The sequence below is a fragment of the Drosophila busckii genome, chromosome 2L (assembly GCF_011750605.1).
Source record: "Drosophila busckii strain San Diego stock center, stock number 13000-0081.31 chromosome 2L, ASM1175060v1, whole genome shotgun sequence".
NCBI lineage: Eukaryota > Metazoa > Arthropoda > Insecta > Diptera > Drosophilidae > Drosophila > Drosophila busckii.
The window spans coordinates 13,620,526-13,646,541 of NC_046604.1; the positions used below are offsets into that span (position 1 = coordinate 13,620,526).

The window sequence follows — 26,016 nt, forward strand, 5'->3', positions numbered from 1 at the left end:
ACTAAGAAAGCGAATAAAAAATTGTATAAAATTGTCAACGCTGCAGTTTTGTTGGGCAACATGGCTGGCAGCTTCCGCTAAGCGACGACGACGACGACGACTAGACCCAAAAAAGAAAGTACTAAAAGATATAAAAAACTAAAAATGTATAAAGGCAAAACGGAAATGTGCAAATGAGCACAGCAGCATGCATAACTTGAAATTGTTATTTTTTTGCTTTAGCAGTTGCAACTTGTCCGAAACTGCTTGTCACGGCAATTTTATACTTATTGTTGCAACAATTGTGGCAGCCATAAACGAATATGACAGCGCATTGTTTTTGCCGCTTTCGCTCTCTCGCCTAATTGGAAAACTATACACAGCCGACCGAGCGGCAACATTGCATTTGTGCTGTGTGTGTGGCATGTGGCACAAAGGCAAGGGGCGGGGGGGCAACCTCAAAGCTCAGTTTGGGCCAGTTTGGGCCAGTTTGGTGTTCGCGCTGTATGAAATGCAAATGAATTTTTGGTCTATATGCTTAAATGATTGGCATTGCAAATTAGAATTTGACTAACAGTCTTATTGTTGTTGTTGTTATTGTTGTTGTTGTTGTTGCTGAGCGCTGTTTAATTGCCGCACCACCCCCCCATGCGCTGAAATTGAAATTTTTTAGCGAGTCAAAAGCACGGGAATGTGGCTTTGGAATGATACGAAGCTACCAAGCTGGCCAACTAATTAGCTCAGCTATGCTATATACGCTGCAAAATTATTGTTTATAAAGCTACGCGCAGTTGTGAGGAATTCTGCTCAGAATTGCTGCTTACAATTGTTGGAATTTTTGTATTAAATTTCATTTCAAAATTTAAATTGATTAGACACAAAATTCAAATTAAATGCCAATGTTAATTTTTCCTATACAAAATATTTTTTTATATATTTAATTTAATATAATTTTTTGAATGCACTTTATACAATTTTTGTATTAAATTCATTTCTAAATTTCAATCGATTAGAGACAGTTGCGTAAATTTAATAAATTTAAGCGAATTTTAACAATTTAATTTTATGTGAATTTTAACATTAAATTACACTCATATACAAAATATTGTTTTATATATTTAAATCAATATTTGATTTTTTTTGTAGTGCATTTTATACAATTGTTGGAATTTTTGTATTAAATTTACTTCAAAATTTAAATTGAGTAGGGACAAAATTCACATTAAATGCCAATGTTAGTGCTTGTTATACAAAATATTTTTTTATATATTTTATTTAATATTTTATTTTTTTGTAGTGCATTTTATAAAACTCTTGCATGTTTATTGCTATTCCTAAAATGCAATAAACGTTGCTGCTGTCTAATTTCCAGTTCGATTGGCACAATAAAAACAAAATCAAAAAAAAAACCTTCACCTACTTAAATGAAAAACTGGCACAAAAGCCACAATGAAAATTGTAGCTAAGCTATTTCAATTTGTAACTCATTTGCACGTCACAAACACACACACACGCACATACATATGAGATATATATGTGTGGGTAACGACACTGGCTATTGACGCCGAATTAGGTAAACAATTTTCATTCACCTCGAAGCGTAGCTCAGTATCTCTCACTCGCTCTGGCTTGCTGCATGTGCAATGTGCGCCTTAATTAGATTGTATTTACACACACACATACACACAAACAATGCGTCAATACGATTACAAATTGCAGCAACAACCACAACAACAACAGCAGCAGCAGCAGCAGCAACATTAGATTGGCATACAAGTAATTGAAAATGTTCGAAAGAACTAAAAATGTTAAAGCAGCTTACTAAGCATTAAACTAGTAGAAGTAGCTGAATTTGAATTTTAAAATTGCAAACATTAGTGCAGCATTAAATGTCATTAATGTATTAAATTCTTTGCTTACTTTTGTTATACCAAATTGTAATTTAATTGCAGCTGCACATTCTATGAGTGGCCTCTAATCCTCTGCAACTCAAAACTGTTGGCATGCCACTCATTGTGCGCTACGCTTTGTTAATTTTTCATACAATACCATTGAAGCCAAACACACACAGATACACACACACATGCAGCTGTTGACCGCAGCTAGCTTCATTTTTGTGATGAATTACAGCAGCGCGTGTGTGGCATCATTTATCAGCAGCGAATGTTCAACTGCGTGGCGTCTAAAATTGAAAAATTCATTACAATTAGTTGAAGCCACACGCGCTCTCTATGTATGTGTGTGTGTGTGTGTTTTGAACAAGCACAAGCACTCAGCCATGCCCTTTAAAAAGTCTAATAACTTGGCCATCATCACAAAAGTCCTTTTGCCATTGCCTTTGCCGCTCAACATAACGAGGGTGCTCAAAAGGTCAAGCAGACTGTTTATCTAAAAAGTTGCAGGTGTCTGTGACTGCAACAAAATTCGAAGCCATACAAAGCTTAAGAAAATGTTATAAAAATGTATATTAAAATATTTAATATCATAGCAAAAGATTTGTGTCAAAAATTGCTAAAACTTTAAGCTTAAAAATGTCCTAAGCTGTTACATTTAATTTCAAATATTTTCAAGAGCATTACAAATTCGTAGAAATTCTTGTTAGTTGAAATTTTTTGTATCTGTGCGCAACCTTATAAGCATTAACAGCTGTCAGCAAATGCGACCTTTATCACAAAATAAAGATAAACAAACTTAATATATAAACTATATATAGCAACGACTTGCTAATTGATGAAAGCAAAAAAAAGGAAAACTACAACGACTTAAAGCAGCTTAAAGCAGCGGCTGTAGTTGAAGTTGAGGTTGGGGGTTGGGGCTGTTGATAAGGCGCAGGCTTAAAACTTATGCCTGAGTGGCTTTTTGGGAGTTTTGCAGGTGAGCGCGCGCCAGAGTCGTTGCCGTTTGCTCATTAAGATGCACTGCAAGTCAAGTGTGTGGGGTGGGATGGGGGGCACTAAAAACTGCAGCTGTATGCATTATATGCTCGTTGCGGGCGGCGGGCAACGGGCGGCGCTGATAATAAGTTTTTCCACGGCTTGAGTTGATTATTATGCGCTTGGCAAACTTTGAATTGTTAGTGCGTGTTAAGGATTTTGCATTAATTATCTGAACACGAAGAAAAAAAATAAAATTCAAACGAAACGCGCAGAGACGAAACTTTAATTAAGTCATTATGCAATTGTATGCAGAAACGTTTAAGAACTCATTAAAAATTCAATTAAATGTGTACACAGGTAAATAGATATATTACGCATACGCAGCGTTAAGCAAACAAAATCAATAAGACACTTAAATTTTAGCGGAAAAACTTTTTGCCCAAAAACTATTTTTACATGCCACAGCACTTTTTATTAGTCCAAGTGAAATTTATTTGCTGGGGAGGGCTGGCTTAAGTTAACTTTTAGCATTTCATCAAAGTTTTTATTGACTTTTAGCCAGCGAGGTGAGCACAGCAGCTTAATCGATCAGCCAGCGACTGACGTCAGCATTAGCGCTGCCATTTAAATGCGCAAGTCGCTGACTAACTTTAAGCAAAAGTTCACAGCTCGCTCGCTCACTGACTAAATTGTTGTTATTCAATTGCGGCCAAGTCCGGGGCGGCCATTGTCAACGTTAGCGCTCGGGCATAATTGAGCTCAAGTGTCTGAGATGAAAACTTGGACGCAAGTTGAGAACATTTTTTGCAGCGCTTATTGTGTTTGGCTGGTAGGGTCGACAATTTATAAAGAGCAGCACAAAATAATAAACAACGTTTATCTCTTGTAACTGCACGTTTAGCAGCTTCATCGTTGTTATTAGAAATTTCATACGCACTGTGGTACAAATGAATATATATGGCAAATAAATTTTATTCTTCACACATAAAATGCTAAAAATGCAGAATATTTTTATATTTGCAAATTTCATACGCAAATAAAAATTTATTGTAAATATATTTAAAAAGTCTGTGCTAACATTTTTGTTATAGAAATAAACATAAATTGCTTAACTATTTTAAAAGTCTGTGCTAACATTTTCAATATAGAAATGAACATAAATTGCGCAAAGTACATAAATTTCATACGCACTGTGGTACAAATGAATATAAATTTTGGATATATTGTAATTGTTGCTTAAAATGCAGCATTTTTTATATTTTTCATGAATCTTTGCAAATTTCATACGCACTGTGGTACAAATAAAAATGATTTTTTAGTCTGTGGTATTTAAAAAGTCTGTGCTTACATTTTTGCTATAGATTTAGGCATAAATTGCGCAAATTTCATACGCACTGTGGTACAATCGTTTATTTATGCACATTTTTTATAGATTTTAATGTCAAGATTAAAATAAAAAATTTGAATTCATATGGAAAAGTATTTTAATGCGATCTATGTCTTCAAATTCGAGTAACTAAAAATAATAAATGTGCTTAAATATTTATCTATTTTTTTTAACAAACTTTTAACTTAATTTCAGCAAAGATTTCTTGGCACTTTGAAACAAAATGATGTATGCATATTTTTCTAATTTGCTTTTTTAAATTTGTGTAAATAATTTACATATTTTTCTCTCTTATCTCAAGTGGAAATTCTCTTGAGTTTCGAGCTTAATTTGCTCGCCACATACTCTGGCAGCATTTTTCTACGATTTTATATTTCTCTCCTTTTTTTTTGTATTATTTACATTATCGCGCATTATTGTGTATTATGATAAAGGCGAACAACGCTTATTGTGCTGGGGAGACAAAGCCGAGAGTGCAATTGTGTCAACTCCCCCAACAGACTGAAAGTCATTAAAAATGGCTTCGGCTTCAGTGTGGGCGGGCAACACAGACAAGTTTAGCTTAGCTTTTGACTCTGGCTGGCGCTTGTTAAATTAACTAGCTTAAATATATATAAAGTATTTTTTTTTTGTAGAGCTGAACACAAAGCATGTTGGCAGCTAATTTAATTTTTTGTTGCAACTGACAACAAATTGTAGCAAAACTAAACATGGCTACAAATTAACAAAAGCTTGTGTGTGCCATGTGTACTTGCCCCAGTTTGTGGCAGCGGCTTATTGAACCTTGTAACTGGCACTGATTTTTCGTAAGGTGCACAGGCTGCTGCTGCTGCTGCTGCTGCCTGCTGATTGCTGTGGGAGCTCTGAGCAACGAGGTCAGCTGCTTAGCCTTAGATTGAGCCTTAGCAAACACTCAAGTCAGCAGAATGTTGCAGAAATATGACACTGCTCAGCAGTTTTGGTAGCAGCCAAGGCTAAGAGCAAAGCAAATGAACTAAAGCCAAAACACGTAGCCGTCCCATTGGCCAGCAGACAACAGCAAGTAAATAGTTTTTGCTTGTTTTATTTTTTGAGCTAAGTATTTTACAGCTACAATTGTTTTTTCTCTGCTGCTGCGGGCGCAATTAATCAGTGGCACGTGCCACGCCCACACTCGGCCACTATCGTTAGCACGCTCACACAAATTATGGCCGAACAACAACAACAACAACAACACTTACAATGGGCTGTGGGCGACGATAAAACTGCAACGTGTTGCCAGATTGTTGACGTGACTTTTTTTATGGCCAACACTTTTGCAACAATGCGTTGTGTTTTAAACAAAAACTTTCTGTTAACTGCGCTTGTTGTTTGGCGCAACGCAAATTACTTGAATCAATTGTTAATGACGTGCGCTTTTGTTGTTATTATGGAAAAGGGACAGACAACAATTTTGCTGGCAGCACTTGTGACATTTTTATGCAACTGCAACGAATTGAAGTGCAGCAGGAGCAGCAAAAGTGCAACAGCGCACTTGATGCCATTTTAATTTCAATTTTTTGCGCATTTATGCAATTTATGTGTTTCATTAAAAAGTACAAGCTACATATATATTTAGCTTAAAGTGCAGCTTGGCATATGCGTATGGAAGCTTAGCCACATGTCAAGTCTTAGCCTTGGCTATAAACAATTACACATTTAAATTAAATTTAACACTCTATAAAATTATTTCACTACACTTAACATTTGTTTAATGAACTCAAGTCTTTGCTTGACTCTTATAATTGAAACTTGCGCTGTCGCCGTCGCTTGCTTATTTTATTTTCACACTGACAAGCATAAATTTGACTTTATGAATTATGCGCAGCAAGGAGAATAAAAAAAAACGCCAGTCAACATCACGTTTTAATTAAATTTTGCGCCTCTACCAAATGGAACAATCAGGCAGCGCTTATATAGAAAATAAAACTTCTGCTGTTGACATACGCACAATATATTTAAATTCTATATATTTTTTTAATACGCATTTCATTTAATTTCGGCCAATAGAAAGCACAAATTTAATTAAAAAATATAAATGCTAACAATAGCAATTGATATGAAAGGTGTTCAAGCGTTTTTGGCAACAAAAGCTGTCGGCGGGTCCAGCAGATTTTTTCATTGTAAGCAGCTTAGCTGGCGAATACAATAACAAGAGCTGGGGCTGCATAAATGTTTTTTGGGTATTTTAGGGTTGGCAAACTCTCGCACACGTGTGGCGATTTGTCAAAGGCAATTGAAGCTGCTTATAAAAACATTTGTTGTATTTAATTTCATGGTTTACAAGCTGCATTTAATTAACTTTAATTTGTTTTAATTACAACTTGCAAATTCGCCGCCGCTTGCTCATTAACCCAAGCAGCCAACCAAAAATGTCAAGGACACACAAATAGCCAAAGTGCATGCAAAGTCTGCATAATCCTAAGCAACAACAACAAGCTACTAAAAATTATATAGAAAAGAAAATAACATAAAATATTGTGAAATGGCTCCCGGTTGCATTTTAATTACATTTGCATAAGACAAACACACACACAGACACAGCTGCAAAGCTTATCTGAGCAGCAGCCAACAGTTAGCTGCACTTTACGTTTACTGCCAGCAGTTTATAGCTGCAGTTGAAACTTTGTAGTTGCAGCTTTAGCTCGAGAGAGCGCAAGAGAATTTGTTTTAAAATAGAAAACTGCATTCAATAATTGTTGCCAAAGCGTTGCAATTTATTTAAATTAAACAAGAGCATGTGTATTTATTATATACTTTGTTTTTAGCTTAAAGTTGTTCAAGCTTAAGAATTTAAATACAGAAATTTTTATAAGGCTGATGAGTTAAATGAATTTAAATTTTGTTGCGAATTCACTTTAAATTATAACTAGATTTTTTTTTAGTAAACTTTGATGTATAAAGCTGCCAAAGCGTGGCAATTTATTTAAATTAAACATATAAGAGAATTTGTATTTATTTTAGCTTAAAGTTGTTGAAGCTTAAGATAGAATTTAAATAGAGAAATTACAAATTAGTTAGTTAAATGAATTTAAATATTGTTGCGAATTTATTTTGAATTATAACTAAATTTTTTTTATTAAAAATTGTATAAAAAGCTCAGCAAATAGTTTAAATAAAACATAAAAGAGAATGTGTATTTATTTTTAGCTATTTAACGAGTTGTTTACAGTTCTCGAAGCTTAAAGGGATAAGAATATAATTTAATTAGAGAAATTAAAGAATTTTACTATAAGCAATATGAATTGAATGAATTAAGGTTTGTTGGTAGTGCTTTTTAAATTAAAAAAAAATTATTTTATAAATTTATTTATTTATTTGTTGCCAAAGCAAAATTAAACATTTAAAAGATTTTTTTTTTTTTGTAATATGAGATATGTAAGGCAAATGATGCTAAGATTTTTATACTTTTATTATAATAAAAATCTAAGCATTTTATTATCAAACAATTCTTGGCGCTAAATATGAATTATATTTGCATTGGAACTAAACTTGAATTAATAAATGCAATAATTAAGTTAGGATTAAGAATATATTATATATTAATAAAATATATACATATTTAAATAAAATTTAAAAAATAATTATTATAATTTATGCTATTAAGATTTTGTTTATTTACATAACATTTAAGCAATTTGCATGCTGCATTTAAATTTCCAAATAATTTTATACGCTGCGTTACACACAGCTCGTTAGCTCAAGCGCTTAGCTCTGGCTATAAAGCTTAAATAAGATTGACTAAAGTATTTACCAAACCGTACTAAATGCATTTTTCTTTCTCTCTCTCTTTGCAGGTAAATTAATCTTTGGCACAATTTTGTTGCATGCGACACAACTGTTGTGGCAGGTTTGTCTACTGCTGGCCAGAAAGCCAAGAGCTTAAGGTAGGGCGTGGTGGGGTGACTTTGGGATTTGTAGAAACTTTAATTACTTTGGCGCTAAAGTTCAGTGGCACTTAACTTTTCGCAGAAACTTTAAGCCGCTTACCCAATACGATTAACACAGTGGGGAGCAGCAGCAGAAGTGAAAGAGAGAAAGCAAAAATTTGCACAGCTCAACTCAATAACATAGTTGAAAAATATGCAAACTAAAAGGAGAATCGCATGCATTGAGTGTGCGAGAGAGACAGAGACACAAAAGATGGCACGAAGATTTGTAGACCGAACGAAAACAAGCAACAATGAAAATAACAAAGCACTTAAAAAGCAAAATTGAAATAAAATTGCAAACATTGCGCATACGTCAGGTTGTATAACATGAAATTGAACAAGACCAAAAGAGAGAGTGGGGCACACTTTAATTTTTGCCTGCAGGCTAAACAAATAGCAAAGTGCGAGCGGCATTGAATCAACTTCCTTTTGTTTGCCAAATGTTCATGCAAAATGTACGCAAATAAACAAACAAACGCACACACACACACACATGCATCAAACGCTGTATTCATTTCCGTGCCCACACGCTGAAAAATATAAATATTGGCTATATATATTTTCGAGCTTAACTCACTGACCAACTAACATTTGAACTGCCGTCGCTCGCTCGCTCGCTTTTGTTAGCTTTTGCATAGAATTATAATTTCGCTTAAACAAATGCGCACAAAAAATCGAAATATTCCAATATAGAAAGCATTTGCACACACACAGCTAGATAAGGCTGCGATTCCGCTTTGGCATGATTTTTGTAAAAATTTATATCAGTGCATTGAAAATGCAGCTGCAAATTTTATGTGCCATACAAATTGTGAACATAGAGCTAACAATAGATTAAATGCCAACTTTAAAGTTTATCAAAAATGCAAAGAAAAATGTGAATTTGAATATTTCTTTTGTGACTTGGCAATGTGTGCCAACTGGACAAGCGCAAGTTTATCAAATATTTACACACACTTTGAAGTTGTATCAATGTCATAAACATATGTTTGTTTGCTTGTATGTGTAACTGCAATCCAATCACTATTCATTAATTCAATATAACAGTTTGTGAATATACGATGGCATAAAATGCAATTTAATGCTTAGCTACACACACACACACACACACGCACACACATGTAGTAAACTACAGTGTAAAATAGAACACACTGCTGGCATAAACAATATTTAAGCCGAGTGTGCGAGCGAGCTAGCTATAGTCGTCGTAACGACTATGAATTTGCGGCTATAAAAGCCAAACATTGTGTGTAGTTTGCTGCTCGAGCAGCAGCTGCTAGACGAGCCAGCGAGCGAGCGCCTTTAACCTACAATTTTATTAACATTGCTATTGGACTATGTCTGGCTTTGGCTTTTTTTATGGCCGCACACATCAATCAAATGACCGCAAATATTATTGACAAAACATGCAATGATTTGATTTTCTCTCTTATGCATTGTTTCTGTGTTTCGTTGGGGGGCGTGTCGCAGCAAATTTAATGATAAGTTGACCAACATTAAATGCAAGACACAGTGGTAATGGTTTGATAAATGGCGCACAAAAATTGATTGATGCCCTGGCAAGTGCTTTAAGCAAACATTTTTGCCTACTTCAGTGTTTCTCGCTCGTCTCGCTCGCTGGCAAATGAAAGCAAATTGCGTTCATGTCATAGCTGGTCAGTTTGTCTATAAGTCAAGTGCCAGTCTGCGCACACAAGTGCGACAGAGACAGCGCAGCTCGAAACGCGTTCGAGCATAAATCAATGTAATTAATGTGCATTTAGCAAATGCGTTGGCGTTCAAGCGCTCTGAGTGCTGCTAGTCGAAGCGTCGCTTCATATTAAGTTGCCTAGCCTGACGCTTAATTATGCACATTAGCATTGTTTTTGCTACATGCAATTTGTTATTGTTTCTGAGCGAGACATGAGCGTCTTATGTGCAGTCCAACTTGACAGTTCAAGGTCGAACTTGAAGCGAAGCGAAGCGCTGCAGTTAAAAATAACGTTGCCTACCTTTGAGCGCTTCATATAGCCAACGTTTAGTAAACAAATTTAAATAAAACTTTGTTTGTAGTTTACAAACATTTTAAAACTAAAAAAATCAAATAAAAATTATGGCAAATAAAAACATTAAGTAACAAATTTAATACGTATACTTAATTTTTTTATTGTTTGTAGTTTGCTAAATTTTTAAAGCTAAAAAAAATCACATATTAATTTTAAACAAATTTAATGCGTATAGCTAATGTTTTTATTGCTTGTAGTTGCAAAATTGTTATAGCGAAACAAAATCAAATATAAATTATAGCAAACAAATACATTAAGTAACAAATTTAATACGTATACTTAATGTTTTTTTTGTTTGTAGTTGTAAACTGGTTAAAGCTAAAAAAAATCAAATAAGAATTATAGAAAATAAAAACATTAAGGCACAAATTTAATACGTATACTTAATGCTTTTATTGTTTGTAGTTGCAAAATTGTTAAAGCTAAAAAAACATACAAATTATGGAAAGTAAAAACATTAAGGCACAAATTTAATACGTATACTTAATGTTTTTATTTTGTTACAAGTGCTTGCAAATTGATAATTCAAAATTAAAAGTGCCTTAATTGATTCACATTTAAATTCATTTCATTTTGCTTATATATTTTAATTAAACATAACTCTAGAAATAACTTAGAAATTAGTTTAGTTTAGTTAAGCTTTAGTTATTTTCACAGCAAGCAGAACAATTGCTGCAAAATTAGTTTCGTCAGCGCTTTACGCATGCCAAGCTTTGAGTTTTGTTTGTCTGCCTGCCTCAACTTGCGCAACTTGCAAGCAAATAAATATGTGAAGAGCTATGTGTGTGTGTGTGTGAGTTCATTTAGTTTTGGCTGTCAATGCAAGAGGCGGCGCGCGCGCAACTGAAACTTTTGTTTTTAGCGCTGAAAGATACAATTTAATGCTTGACAAAACTCATTTTCCCCACTGCGTGCTAAATCTTTGGCCCACACACACACAACTTTGGCAACTTGGCTAGCAGCTGGCTGGTGGCTTTGGGCTACCTTTTTGCTAATGGCTAGTGTAACCAATCAATGCGTATAGAGAGCCCAACTTTGGCTTTCAGCGTGCGTAGTACGAAGCTATTAAAAGTTTTCGCACAAAGTTTTGCACATAATTTAAACTATGACACGCAGCGGCGATTCACAAACTACAGCAGCAGCACGATTAGTCAATGTGCTGCGACAGCAGCTGTTCATATATACTATGATATATACTATGATATAGTATATAGCTAACCCCCCAGTGCATTGGCTGCGATCAGCTGGACTTAGTTGACAGCCGCTGCTACATACAAAACTTTGCACAACTCAATTTCCAGCAGCTGCTGGGCCAATTTATTTGCAAGCCATGTGGCATGCAACTAAATGCAAGCCAACTCAAGTGGCAAATGCATCCCAACCACTTGCTAATTGTGCTCACGATTGGCGTTAAATCTGCCTATCAAGCAGCACAGCTAAAACTTCAACGAATCGAATGGCAAGTGCAAGTTCAAGTAGCTGACAATGCCAACGATTAATTCGCAAGAATGTTGCACTTAAATAAGCCATTTAAGTTCGCCAAGTTAAGCAACAACAAAGTTCAGTTCAGTTGAAAGTTTGACAAATGAAGTGTAGAAATTTTTAAAGGGTTTTGGATGCACTTCGATTGATAATTAAGCTTATAAAATGTATTAAATCATTTTGAGCTCAGAAAGAGTTTTTGTTGCACTTAGATATTTAAGCTTAGAAAATTTATTATTAACACATATAATAGATGCTTAAAATATTTTACAAAATGCTAAATTTAATATATTTTGTATTTTGTTTAGCTGCTGTTGTTATTTTTGATGTTTATACTTTGATAAATGTTAATTTGCGCTTAGACAAGTTCCGTATTACAATTAATTGATTAATATTCAAGTCGAGCTTTCATTCAATACTTTAATGCGCTATTAAATTAACTTTTGCATCAAAAGTCTTTGCTGCTGCTTAGTTTTTAAGCAAATTTAATTCAAGCAATTGCTAAAATAATTTTATTTGTATTCAAGCTTAAGTCATTTATCAACTGTCATCAGACTGCATTCGAATTTTTAGCTTTTGCTAATCTTATTTTCATTTTATGAACAGCAAATGATGTTGCAGCTATTGCTGGCATACAAAATTAATTAATCTGGGGCACAATGTGTGTGGCAGCAACTTACGCTTGATTGCACTAATTGCTTTAAATTCCGTAGACAACAAGCTCGGGCTCAGGCTCAGTTGTGTGTTTTGGTTTCTATAAAATGCGCAAGCAAAAAAACAAGCAAAAACCGCAAACATGACAATCATATACAAGGCGCAGCAGAGAAATCAAAATGCATGTGTGTGTGCAGCCACAAACAACATTGTGGCAAGCGTAGGGGGCAGTTGCAGCAGCAGCAGCTGTTGTCCTTGTTGCTTGGCCACAAACACAATCATAAAATGATTCACAAAGCAGCCAAGCGACAAATGCATTTCAAGCATTTTTATGATCACACACACACATGCACACATGCACACACACTTTTAAGCATCTGGGCTATAAAACATTTGCAACAATTTAGATGCCGAGCGCAACAAGCAGCAACAGATTTTAGTTTCGCCACAAAGGCCGCGCCCCATAGCCTTTGCTATCTGCTGCGGACTTTGCTGTTTATAGCTCCACAGCCCAGCGCATTAAGCGCCACATTAATGTGCGTCCGAAGTCAAAAGCTGTGATTTGCTCATAAAAAAAAAGTTGCAACATCTTGGGCGAGCCACTCAAATTGTTGCAACTTTAAGGCGGCACTGTGCGCAACTTAAACTCAAAGTCAACAAAAATCAATAAATAAATCTAGCATATGCATATTTATGTTTATTTATATTTTTATTTATGCTTGGACTATTAAATAGCATTTAAATGCAGTCAAGTGCAAAACATGACGATAAAGCAAAAGCCCAAAAAATTGTGCTACAAAAAATGCAAAGCAGACGCGTCAATGCTCTAACAATATAGTACATAAATTATATTTAAATAAATAAATAAATTAAATTAAATAAATAAATTTAAATATAAATTGTTTAATTTAAAGCAAAATTTGTTAGTTGAGCAACTTTTTGTTTAAGAAAGCGCTTAAGACGCTTCGATTGATTTGCTTGTGTGTGTGTGTGGGCGACGCATAAATTCTCTTGATGTGGCATAGACTTAGGTAGCAAGTCTTGTGGCATGTGCAGCGAAGCATTAACAAACTTAAACTGCCAAAGAGCAACAAATTCGAAGCACTACACACAGTTTATTTATTTTTTGGCACTTTTGGCAGCAATTTTTATGTGGCGCTAAGTGAGTGATAAAAATGGCTTTGATAGCAAAAGCTGTAACCAATTTATGCAATTGTGTCTCAAGCGCTGTCAACTGGCCATAAAATATGCCATATTTACTTTGCCGCTAGCTTGTGTTTGTTTTGTATATAAATCAAATATAAAGCTGCTTTGAAGTTCAGTTTTATATATCGCGCGTAAACAAATGAAATTAAAAGTATTAAGCACACAAATTGCAAAATAATTAACTAAACTTTTCTGTATGAAGCCAGCAAGTTTTTAATTAAAATGTCTACACACAATTGTGGGCAATAAATTCACAGTCATATTGCATATCAAGCATACGCCAAGTGTGCAGCAGATGCAGTCACAAAACTTGTCAAGCTGCTAACTAAATATGCATAATATATATATAAGATAAAGCAGCAGCTATAAACCACAAAGACACACACATGCGCATACATGCGCATGCACACAAGTGTAAAAGAGATAACAAGCTGTGTGCGTATGCTTAACAAATTGATAAACAGACAGTGACAAATGCACACGTGGCTAATAAGTAACTAAGTCTCTCTAGTCCAAGCAAAATCTTTAACTCTCAGTGTCTGTATTTAATTAAAGTGTTCAGTTGTTGTTGTTAACGTAACAATTATAAATGATTTATGCAATTTACATGCGTCTTCAGCAGAGCGATAAAGCGAGCTACATTGTTAGGCCTTTGGTCAGCTCTCAGTCCTGTCTTTGGGCGCTGTTGACAGTTGCTTATTTCAGCTAACTCAACAAAGCAGCCAATGCAGTTTCATTAATTTATATAATACAACTCAAAGAAAATTTGTTAGTGAGAGAATTTCATTTTAATTGAAGCTACAGCAGGTTGAACAAAATTAATGCTGGTTAGTAGTGAAATTGATATGAGAATTTGTCAGGTCAAAGCATTAATATTAATTTACACATATGAAGCTTAGCTTAAATTGTAACTACAATAAAAATTGCAGACTAAATAATAATTCTTATTGAAATGTCTCAGTTCAAGTTCAACTCGAGCAATAAATCTAAGCAGACAGCTAAAAATCCAATTGAAATTGTCATAAGATAAATTCACAAAAATTTAAGACAAACATAAGCAAATCAGTCGACGCAACTGCTTAAAATGCAAAGCGTGTCTAAAAAAAAATGATTGTCAGCTTGGCATGTAAGGCGTCAAATATTATATTTCCAGTACGTGATAATTGTGTGCGAATTTAAATGTTAATTTGTGCATTTTGTTTTATTTTTCTTTTGTGCTCGACAGTCACCAAATTCATACGCATTGGCATTGCTGATAAGAACGACAATCCGCCGTATTTCGATAAATCGCTGTATGAGGCTGAAGTGGATGAGAACGAGGATATACAGCACACAGTGTTGACAGTGACGGCGAAGGATCATGATGAGTGTAAGTAAACAACGAAGCAAAGTAAAGCGGCAGCGTAAACAGTGCGTATGACTAATAATTTGAAATATTTTAGCATCACGCATACGCTATGAAATCACCAGCGGTAACATTGGTGGCGCTTTTGCGGTTAAAAATATGACGGGCGCCATTTATGTAGCCGGCGCTTTGGATTACGAAACACGACGCAGGGTAAGTTGCCAAGCAAATTCAACAATTCAGTTCCGAGCTGCATTGACGTACAAAATTGATTAAAAGCGAACTACCGCGAGGCTAGTTAAATATTACCCAAAGTTTCGTGTGGTCAAAGCAAAAGTCAAGCTGCAGCTGCAAACTAATTGAATTTCAATTTCCGAAACAATTGAAACAAACTTTTGCTGTGTGTTTTAGTTTAATTGATATTGCATAATTTAATTTAATTGAAAATTTTAACAACAGTATGAGCTGCGCTTGGCTGCCTCTGATAATCTGAAGGAGAACTATACAACGGTTATCATACATGTCAAGGATGTCAATGACAATCCGCCAGTGTTTGAGCGTCCCACGTATCGCACTCAAATCACCGAAGAAGATGATCGCAATTTGCCCAAGCGTGTGCTGCAGGTCAATCAATTGAGCAATATATGAAAATTTAGTTGGCATTTCGTTTGTTTCGTTTACTTAGCGCTTTTTGTCTTAGATCAGGCATACGCCGCATAGTCCCACAGCTGTTTTCACTTTATATTGCATGTAGTTTAGCAAGCACAAAACAGTTTTAGCTTTTTTTCTAGTTTACATATTTTGTTTATATCAAGCATACGCCCCCCCTACCACTTGCACGCTGTTTATTTATTTTTTGTTGCTGCCTGACAATTAATTTAATACAAATAAAAATCAATTTATATCAATATTTATGCGTAGCATAAAAAATTTGCATTGCAATTTATTAATTTATGCAATATTTAATTTTTAAACACGACCGAGTTCACTAATTCAACAAACAAAAAAAACAGAAATTTAAACTGCGCGCACATATTAATTTATGTCATTGGAATTGAGTGTGGCGCACCGCAAATATTTGCTGCAATTATCTACATTAGTGCGTTAAAGGATTAACAATTTGCACAAAAAAATGTTTCGCACTTTGTGCGCTTTATGCAATTGTATTGAACTTAAATGCAAAAAATTGCGTGTAAACGATTTCTGGGAATTTTTATGGTGGCAGCAAACATTTCAATTGAAGTGCAGCTGTCAACTAACAAAAAAAGGCTTTAGTTTATTAAGCTGAGTTCATGCACAAATAAAATAAATCAAGTGAAAAAAAATTGTGGCTTTTAAATAAATAAATGCTGAATAAAATTCTGACTCAAATAGTTGGACATCAAAAGTCACAAAGCCATAGAATGTAATTAAAAACGAACGTTGAACTAGTTAACTAAAAAAAAAAATTAAAATAATATACATCATTTTGTAAAATATGTCTCAATTTAAATTTGTACTCGTATTTAAATTTATTTGCATTTTAAATTTATTATTGCTTATTTATTTCTTTCTTTTTACGTTTTATACATGTGCTGCCTCTTTTATTTATGACTTTATTTATTGCACACACACACAAACTTTTGTTGTTGTTGTTTAATGTGCGTTAGTATGAACTGAAATTGGTGGCATCGGATAGTTTAAACGAGAACTCCACAACGATCGTCATAAGCGTAAGAGATGTCAACGACTTGCCGCCAGTTTTTCCACAAACTTTATACGAGCGCAGTCTGAACGAGGAACTGGACACGCCCTTTACCATTATGCAGGTCGCTATTTATGTTTATATAATAAGCAAACTGTACATATATGTGATATATATATATATAGAATAACAAAGGTGGCGGGACATAAACAAAATCAACGCTCATGACACGCATATAACAATTAATTTAACACAACAAACAAACAAATAAACGAACGAGCAGCAGCAGGCCAAACTGTAATCATTATCATGGTTGCGTATACGCCATGTGTGTGCACTGTATGAATTAACAATAACAAGCCGAAACCTGGCACGGCTACAACTTGTGGTTGCTTATAATTTAATTTTAATCAACAGTGCGCACCAAATTGCAAATTGCATATTTAACACATTAAATAATTTATTTATTAAAGTTTGTTAATTTTATTTCCATGTTGGCTAATTAAATTGCATGCTGTTCATATTTAATGTCATAGACTTAGTTATTAATTTAATTAAGAATCGTAGTTTGCTTGCTACTTACAAATTCTTTAGCTTGCTGCCATAAGTTTCTATATAGAGATTAATCTTTCTTTTTACAATTCTCACTGCACTGCAGGTCACCGCCACCGATGGCGACAAGGACCGTCCACAGAATATTGTTTACTTCCTCACTGGCCAAGGCATAGATCCCGATAATCCAGCTAATAGCAAATTTGATATAAATCGCACCACTGGCGAAATCTTTGTGCTAAAGGTAAGTTTCCAATGAAATGCCATTAACAAATTAAATAAATTAATGCTTATATATAAAATAAACTGAGCACAAAAGTATATTTAAATTAAAATATTGCGCAACAGCCGCAACCAAAATACGCGCAGCTGTTGTTTGTGGCCAATGGCATGAAATGAAAATGTCTCGCTGTCTGTTTTTCTTTTTTTTTTTTTTGTTGCTGATTAAGCTTCATCAATGCTCATTTAAGCCCCAAACCGTTGAAAACTGCTGCATGCAACGTGCGAAACTCATTATTTAACATTTAAATTTTTGCGGCCGCGCACAGCGAAATAAAAAATACAAAAATATAGTTTCATTTGAGTTATAAGCGCAGCGCATTTGTTTCGCTGCTTCTTTTCTCGCTGTGTGCGCTTAATTGGCGACGCAACACGCGTAGCAACAAATATTTTAAGCAGCTTGATAATTAATAAAGTTTACGCAAGTCAATTAACTGAAGAGCGAGTCCATAAAGAGAAATGTCGAGCTGCAGCGCACGTCGAGCTGCTGTCTTAACTGGCATCAAGAAATGTGAAGCAAGAAATGATGATGAGCAGCAGCATGTGAACCAATCAACCAAAATGTTAGGAAAGAAATGATGATAAGCATTCCAAGCAGCAGAATGTGAACTAATCAAAACTTATTTATTATAAAAATTAAAAATAGCGAATCTATGCAAAAAGTCAAGCAATTTAATAAGCGCACTTATTGCAATATTAGCTGTTCATAAGCATTATTTATTAGCAATTTAATTAAACATTTTATTACTAATAAATATATAAATTTATATGCATATAGCTTATAAAATTATTAGTAATTCAAGCAACACTCTAACCTAAAATGTGAAGCAAGAAATGATAAGTAGCAGAATGTGAAGCAATCAAAACTTATTGAGCTTCATATTTTTTTTAAGTAAAACTTAAAAAAAGGCAAATTAAATGTTAAATAGCGAATAGCGAAAAATAGCATAAAGTCAATCAATTTAATAAGCGCACTTATTTCAATATTAGCTGTTTATACTTATGCTTATAAATTTATGTAAGATTAAGTATATTAAATCAAAATATAATGAACGTGTATTTAATAATAAAAAGATAGGCGATATTCAATATGTTTGATTAAACAATTTGGGTTGACTCTAAATTAACAACTTAGTTGTTAGTCGATAGTTGTAGGGCTGTCACCCTTCGTCAGTGATTCAGTGTTGCTCTACCACATTTATAAAATTATTAGCAAATTCAAGCTACACTCTAACCCAAAATGTAACTGGGCTGCAATGAGAATATTTTCTTGCTTTTGAGCTAAAAATAAACAAGCTAATAAAAGGGTTTATGACATAATAAGCATGTGCATATATATATATCAACTAATCCCTTAAATTGAATATGTCATAACAATGTTGTCAAATTTGTCATGCAAATTAAAACGATGACGAGGCTGACGCCAAACTCTAAAAATTGTTTGCTTGCTTTTTACCAAACAATATCAGTGATACAACAAGTTTGTTGTTGCCACGACTGGCTGGCTGTCTGTCTGTCTGTCCAGCTGTCTGTCATGTGTGCATGTGTGCGTTAGGTAAAGAGATTTGCGTAACATGCGCCCAGCTAGAACCCAAAGCGAAAGCGAGAGCGAGCGAGCGATACAAAGTGCTGATTAAAAACGTTTTTTCAGCGCTTGTTATTATAAAACCTGAACACAACAGACACATCACTCAAGCCTTGTATGTGTGCGTGCATGCATGTGTGTGTGTGTCCGCATATCAAAGTCAAAATCAGAGCATAGGGGACAGTTCGCAGCGACTGGTCTTTAAGCTTTTACCTCAGCTCCAGCTGTGCTGCTGCTGCTGCCATTGTGCAAGGATAATTTTACAGGTGCTTCTGCAGGATTTCCAGTTGAGATTCACATGTGTGTGTGTGTGCGTGTGTGTGTCTGTGTGTGTGCTCGTTACGTAGCAACTGGATTTGGTCTGCTGCTGTCTGTTTGGGGCTGTGTGTTGAGTGGTAACCATTTATAACAATGTTTTCACTGATGTTAATCGGTTTTGCGGTTATGACAGCTAAAATTATACAATAGCACACACACAGACACGTATACACACACACACATGGCTGGCTGTTGTTAACGCAGCTTATGTAAATTCAAAAATTCTTCATGCTAGTTGCATTAAATTACACGCTCGGCTCTCGGCAAATTAAAAGTTTGCATGCTGCATTTGTTCTGTAATTAGTGAATACTTAATTAATACTCGAATTATTAAGGGGTTTTCATGGAATAACTATTAGGAAAATTCGTGTGAAATGTTCATTAATTTCAAACATTGAAAAGCAGCGACTTAATTAAAGCAAAACTATTTGATGCAAATTTTAAGGGCAAATCTTATGCTGACTGCCTCAAAATGCGTTTAGATTTATTCAATTTAAACTTAATACTCATATCTCAATATTTTCTTTTCAAAAGGCTTAAAAATTCTTTCCAACACATTTTTAATATACGAACTTCTCTTTTTGCTTTGCTCTCTGCGCCCTTAGCCCTTGGATCGCGATCAACCGAATGGACGACCGCAGTGGCGTTTTACAGTGTTTGCGCAGGATGAGGGAGGCGAAGGACTTGTGGGCTATGCCGATGTGCAAGTGAATTTGAAGGACATCAATGACAATGCGCCCATCTTTCCGCAAGGCGTTTACTTTGGCAATGTAACTGAAAATGGCACCGCCGGCATGGTGGTTATGACAATGACTGCTGTGGACTACGATGATCCCAATGAGGGTTCCAATGCGCGCTTGGTCTACTCGATAGAGAAAAATGTTATAGAGGAGGAGACGGGCTCGCCTATATTTGAAATCGAACCCGATACGGGAGTGATTAAGACCGCCGTGTGCTGTTTGGATCGCGAGCGCACACCGGACTATTCAATACAAGTGGTGGCAATGGATGGCGGGGGGTTAAAGGGGACGGGCACGGCGTCTATACGTGTCAAGGATATTAACGATATGCCGCCGCAATTTACGAAGGACGAATGGTTTACCGAAGTGGATGAAACCGATGGCACAGCGCTGCCCGAGATGCCCATACTAACGGTAACGGTGCACGATGAGGATGAGACAAACAAGTTTCAGTACAAAGTTATCGATAACAGCGGCTATGGTGCCGATAAGTTTACCATGGTGCGTAACAACGACGGCACCGGTTCGCTTAAGATTGTGCAGCCGCTGGACTATGAGGATCAGCTGCAAAGCAACGGCTTTCGCTTTCGCATACAAGTGAATGACAAGGGCGAGGATAATGACAACGATAAATATCATGTGGCCTATTCGTGGGTGGTGGTCAAGCTGCGCGACATAAACGACAACAAGCCGCTGTTCGATCGCGCCAATGTGGAGGTGTCTGTGTTCGAAGACACCAAAGTGGGCACCGAGCTGGAGAAGTTCAAGGCCACCGATCCGGATCAGGGCGGCAAGAGCAAAGTGTCCTACTCCATTGATCGCTCCTCCGATCGTCAGCGACAGTTTGCCATCAATCAAAATGGTTCGGTTACCATTCAGCGTTCGCTCGATCGCGAAGTTGTGCCCAGACATCAAGTGAAGATTCTGGCTATTGATGATGGTTCGCCACCCAAGACAGCCACAGCTACGTTGACAGTCATTGTGCAGGATATAAACGATAATGCACCCAAGTTCTTGAAGGACTATCGTCCTGTGCTGCCCGAGCATGTGCCGCCACGCAAGGTGGTTGAAATTCTGGCGAACGATGACGATGATCGCTCCAAGAGCAATGGACCACCCTTCCAATTCCGTTTGGACCCCAGCGCTGATGACATAATACGCGCCTCCTTCAAAGTGGAACAAGATCAGAGTAAGCAACAATATAAAATTTAAAAGCATGTAGCACACAGAAAGTTTTGCTTGCAACAATTAGTTGCAAATTGCTGCACGTATGTGAACAGTTGCAAGTTGGTGCGAAAAGTTGCGCAAATACTTTTGTTAAGGGTCACGTTGGAACATGTGATTTCTATTTGTGTCCTTTGTTGTGTTGGCTAAACAAAGAGAAAGCAACAGAAAGAGTTAGAAAGAGAAAGCAAACGGCAGCTTAACCGCAGCCACAGCCGCAGCCAATGGGCAACACAGAAGAATTTAAATAAAAAATGAACAAAGTCCAAGGCACACACACACACATGTAGTTACACCTGTTACAAAGTGCAGAGCGAGCGAGAGCGAGAGAGAAAAATAAAATGGGCAAATGCACAAGTTTTCAATTAAATTACAGCAGACGCCGAAAAGGCAAACCAAATGAAGAGTAAGAGCGCATAGACTGAAGCGTTGCTCAACGGAAACGAATTTAAGTCGCAATTGCTACACACACACATAAGTATGCATGTGTGCACTAGTATGTGTGTGTGTATTGAGGGTGGCAATCCAATTTTGATGCGCCAACTGGGAAAACCAAAAAGTTGCTGCCTGTGGCTTGACTTCGGTCGCTCTGCCACTCTCTCGCTCTCTCTCTCTCTGTCTCTCTCTGTCTGTATTTGCATACAATTTGCTTAAAAACACACCATAGTGTATCTTTAAAAATACATTCGATATATGTACATGTGCATGTGTGTGTGTGCTTTAACCCCACAGTGCCTGGACTTAACACTTGTTGGGCTCAAAGGCGTAATTACAACAAATGTGTGTTTGCCAGTTTTAGTTTTTGCGGCTTTAGTGTTTTATTTTTGGGGGCATTGTGTGGGATTTTGTGGAACTAGCAAATGCTTTTAGCAGCTCTCAAATTTGTATTTGTCATAAGTTCATAAGTGGTTTCTGTAATTAACTTACAACGTAAGCGCACAAATCTTTTCAGTGTGTACACAAATATATATAAAAGTGTATTTAGTACTTAGCTGTAATTTAAATTTGCTTTCTAGTTCGAGTTGTTTAACGTTGCACTTGGAAGTTGTTGCAAGTTCGCTTGCAATTTATTGCTGACAAGTCATACTTTGATTTATAGCAAGTGTGACCAGAGTTTGCACATGAAAGTGTTGCACAATTATTTTAAAATATATTTAAACACTTTTTGCTTAGAAGAAAACTGAATAAGCAGCAGTTTGCAGCTAAAAATCTTTGTCTAACGCCAAAATTGCATCCCTGAGATTCCATTGGCGACAAAAGTGTTGCACAACTTTTTGCTAGTAAACTTAAGCTTACTTACAATGTTTCAAAACAGTGCTGTTAATTATTTTAAAATATATTTAAACACTCTTTACTTAGAAGAAAGCTGAATAAGCAGCAGCTTGCAGCTAAAAAAAAGGCTAAAAATTCTTTATTGATTCCAAAAGTGCTGCCAACTTTTCATGCATTTTCCAAAGCAACTCTGCTAACATTTTGCAACACTAATTTTCATGCAGCATGTTATTTAATGCAATTTTCGCTAACGTTTCGCGCACTTTGTTAACGCTGCTAACCACACTCAATGCCACTTCTCCATCCACAGAGGGCGCCAATGGCGATGGCATGGCTGTCATCTCATCGCTGCGCTCGTTCGATCGCGAGCAGCAAAAGGAATACATGATACCCATTGTGATAAAGGATCACGGCTCGCCGGCAATGACGGGCACCAGCACCTTGACTGTCATCATAGGCGATGTGAATGATAATAAGATGCAGCCTGGCTCCAAGGACATATTCGTATACAACTATCAAGGACAGTCGCCCGATACGCCCATCGGACGCGTTTACGTCTACGATTTGGACGATTGGGATTTGCCTGATAAGAAGTTCTACTGGGAGGCGCAGGAGCATCCGCGCTTTAAGCTGGACGAGGACTCGGGCATGGTGACCATGAGAGCGGGCACACGCGAAGGACGTTACCATTTGCGCTTCAAGGTGTACGATAGAAAACACACACAGACAGATGTGCCAGCTAATGTCACTGTATTGGTGCGGGAAATTCCACACGATGCAGTCATCAACTCCGGCTCGGTGCGTCTATCCGGCATATCCGATGAGGACTTCATTAGAGTATGGAACTATCGCACGCAGAGCTTGAGTCGCTCCAAGCTGGACAGATTCCGCGATAAGCTGGCGGATCTGCTGAACATCGAGCGAGAGAACGTGGACATCTTCAGTGTGCAGCTGAAGCGGCGCAATCCGCCGCTGACCGATGTGCGCTTCTCGGCACATGGCTCACCCTACTACAAGCCCGTCCGGCTCAATGGCATTGTGCTCATGCATCGCGAGGAGATCGAAAAGGATGTGGGCATTAACATCACCATGGTTGGCATCGACGAGTGTCTGTACGAGAATCAAATGTGCGAGGGCAGCTGCACCAATGTGCTCGAGATCAGTTCACTGCCCTACATGGTGAATGCCAACAAGACGGCGTTGGTGGGCGTGCGCGTGGACACCTTGGCGGACTGCACGTGCGGCGCGCGCAACTTCAGCAAACCCGAGTCCTGCCGCAATACTCCTTGCCACAATGGCGGACGCTGCGTGGACACGCGCTTTGGTCCGCACTGCAGCTGCGCCTTGGGCTATGCTGGCCCGCGTTGTCAGCAGACCACGCGCAGCTTCCGCGGCAATGGCTGGGCCTGGTATCCACCGCTCGAGATGTGCGATCAATCGCATTTGAGCCTGGAGTTTATAACACGCAAACCCGACGGCCTGATTATCTACAATGGGCCCATTGTGCCGCCCGAGCGCGATGAGCTCATCATCTCGGACTTTATTGCACTCGAACTGGAGCGTGGCTATCCCAGGCTGCTCATCGACTTTGGCTCCGGCACTCTGGAGCTGCGCGTCAAGACCAAAAAGACTTTGGACGACGGCGAATGGCATCGCATTGATTTGTTCTGGGACACCGAAAATATTCGCATGGTCGTTGATTTCTGCAAGTCCGCGGAGATTAGCGAAATGGAGGACGGCACTCCGCCGGAGTTCGATGACACCAGTTGCCAGGCACGCGGACAAATTCCAGCGTTCAATGAGTATTTGAATGTCAATGCGCCATTGCAGGTGAGCTGAGAAAAAAATCAAACAAATTAAATTACTTAAAATTGGAATAGGAATAATAAATTAGGTTGCAAAATAAAAGAATTTTTTACAACAAATATTAAGTAATTTTTATGGAAGCTGCAATTCTTATAAATAATTTGCAGTCATCAAAATGCAGTGAAAAATATTATTTAAAGAATTTTTTTATTTATTTGTTTAATGTCAACTATGAACAGTCGACGATATAAGAAAAATTTTACATAAATTATTTAAAATTAAATTTAAAAGTATTTCAAATTATGTTTTTGTTTTTAAATTTGATAAACTTCTTAAATATTTACAAATATTGCTTTGTTCGAAGTAACTTACAACATTTATTTGCTCATAATAATTTATGAAAAATATGTAGATTAATTATTATATAAAAATAAAATAAGAACTAAAGCAAGGAAGTGCTAGCTGCCGAATCTAGTTTAGAGTTTGAAATTAGTTAGTCATAAAATAAATATTAACTGAACTAACAAAATAATATTTATTAAAAATGACTTGAATACGAAAAATTAATAATAGCAGAATTTTTTATAGGCTTAAATTAAAATAACATTAAAGTCTTTTTAAATACATCAAAAATAATAAAATAAAATCAGTAAAAAATTGGGTAAAATATTTAGAGCTTATTTATTTATTTACTGATTAATTATTAATTGAAACTAATATAATAAGTAAGGCTTACGTATCAAGTTTAGAGTTTGAAATTAGTTAGTCCTAAAATAAATATTAAATTAAATGCTTAACAATTCAAATTTCAATTTAAATTTAATTTATTTTATTTCCACAACAGGTGGGCGGTCTGTATCGCGAGACATTCGAGCAGTCGCTCTATATGTGGCACTATATGCCCACGGCCAAGGGCTTCGATGGCTGCATACGGAATCTGGTGCACAACTCGAAGCTGTACGATCTGGCGCATCCGGGACTGTCGCGCAACAGCGTTGCCGGCTGCCCACAAACGGAGGAGGTGTGCGCACAGACCGAGACCACAGCCCGTTGCTGGGAGCATGGCAACTGCGTTGGCTCGCTGTCCGAGGCGCGTTGCCATTGCCGTCCCGGCTGGACGGGACCTGCCTGCAATATTCCCACAGTGCCGACAACGTTCAAGGCGCAGAGCTATGTCAAATACGCGCTGAGCTTTGAGCCGGATCGCTTTAGCACGCAGGTGCAGCTGCGTTTCCGCACGCGCGAGGAGCACGGCGAGCTGTTCCGAGTGAGCGATCAGCATAATCGCGAGTACGGCATATTGGAGATCAAAGAGGCGCGTCTGCATTTCCGCTACAATTTGAATTCGCTGCGCACGGAGGAGAAAGATCTGTGGCTAAACTCGGTGGCGGTTAACGATGGGCAATGGCATGTGGTGCGCATTAATCGCTATGGCTCGGCGGCAACGCTGGAGTTGGACGGCGGCGAGGGCAGACGCTATAATGAGACGTTTGAGTTCTCGGGCCATCAGTGGCTGCTGGTGGACAAGCAGGAGGGCGTCTATGCTGGCGGCAAGGCTGAGTACACGGGTGTGCGCACGTTCGAAGTGTATGCGGATTATCAGAAGAGCTGTTTGGATGATATACGGTGCGT

At 37.0% G+C, this 26,016-nt stretch overlaps 1 protein-coding gene across 8 annotated transcripts in view; it reads left to right on the forward strand.

The window, feature by feature from the left end:
- Positions 1–26,016, forward strand: part of LOC108607828 (neural-cadherin) — a 90,206-nt gene that overhangs the window by 55,489 nt on the left and 8,701 nt on the right. For 4 of the 8 annotated variants that reach the window (XM_017998881.1, XM_017998882.1, XM_017998884.1 and 1 more), the window contains 7 exons: positions 14,805–14,948; positions 15,022–15,137; positions 15,384–15,548; positions 17,267–17,404; positions 19,948–21,271; positions 22,889–24,408; positions 25,229–26,010. In XM_017998881.1, the coding sequence (XP_017854370.1) occupies positions 14,805–14,948; positions 15,022–15,137; positions 15,384–15,548; positions 17,267–17,404; positions 19,948–21,271; positions 22,889–24,408; positions 25,229–26,010 (4,189 nt within the window). Of the gene's footprint in view, positions 1–14,804; positions 14,949–15,021; positions 15,138–15,383; positions 15,549–16,573; positions 16,733–17,266; positions 17,405–19,947; positions 21,272–22,888; positions 24,409–25,228; positions 26,011–26,016 lie in introns of all 8 variants that reach the window. The other 4 variants (XM_017998883.1, XM_017998885.1, XM_017998887.1 and 1 more) reach the window with 1 other exon arrangement.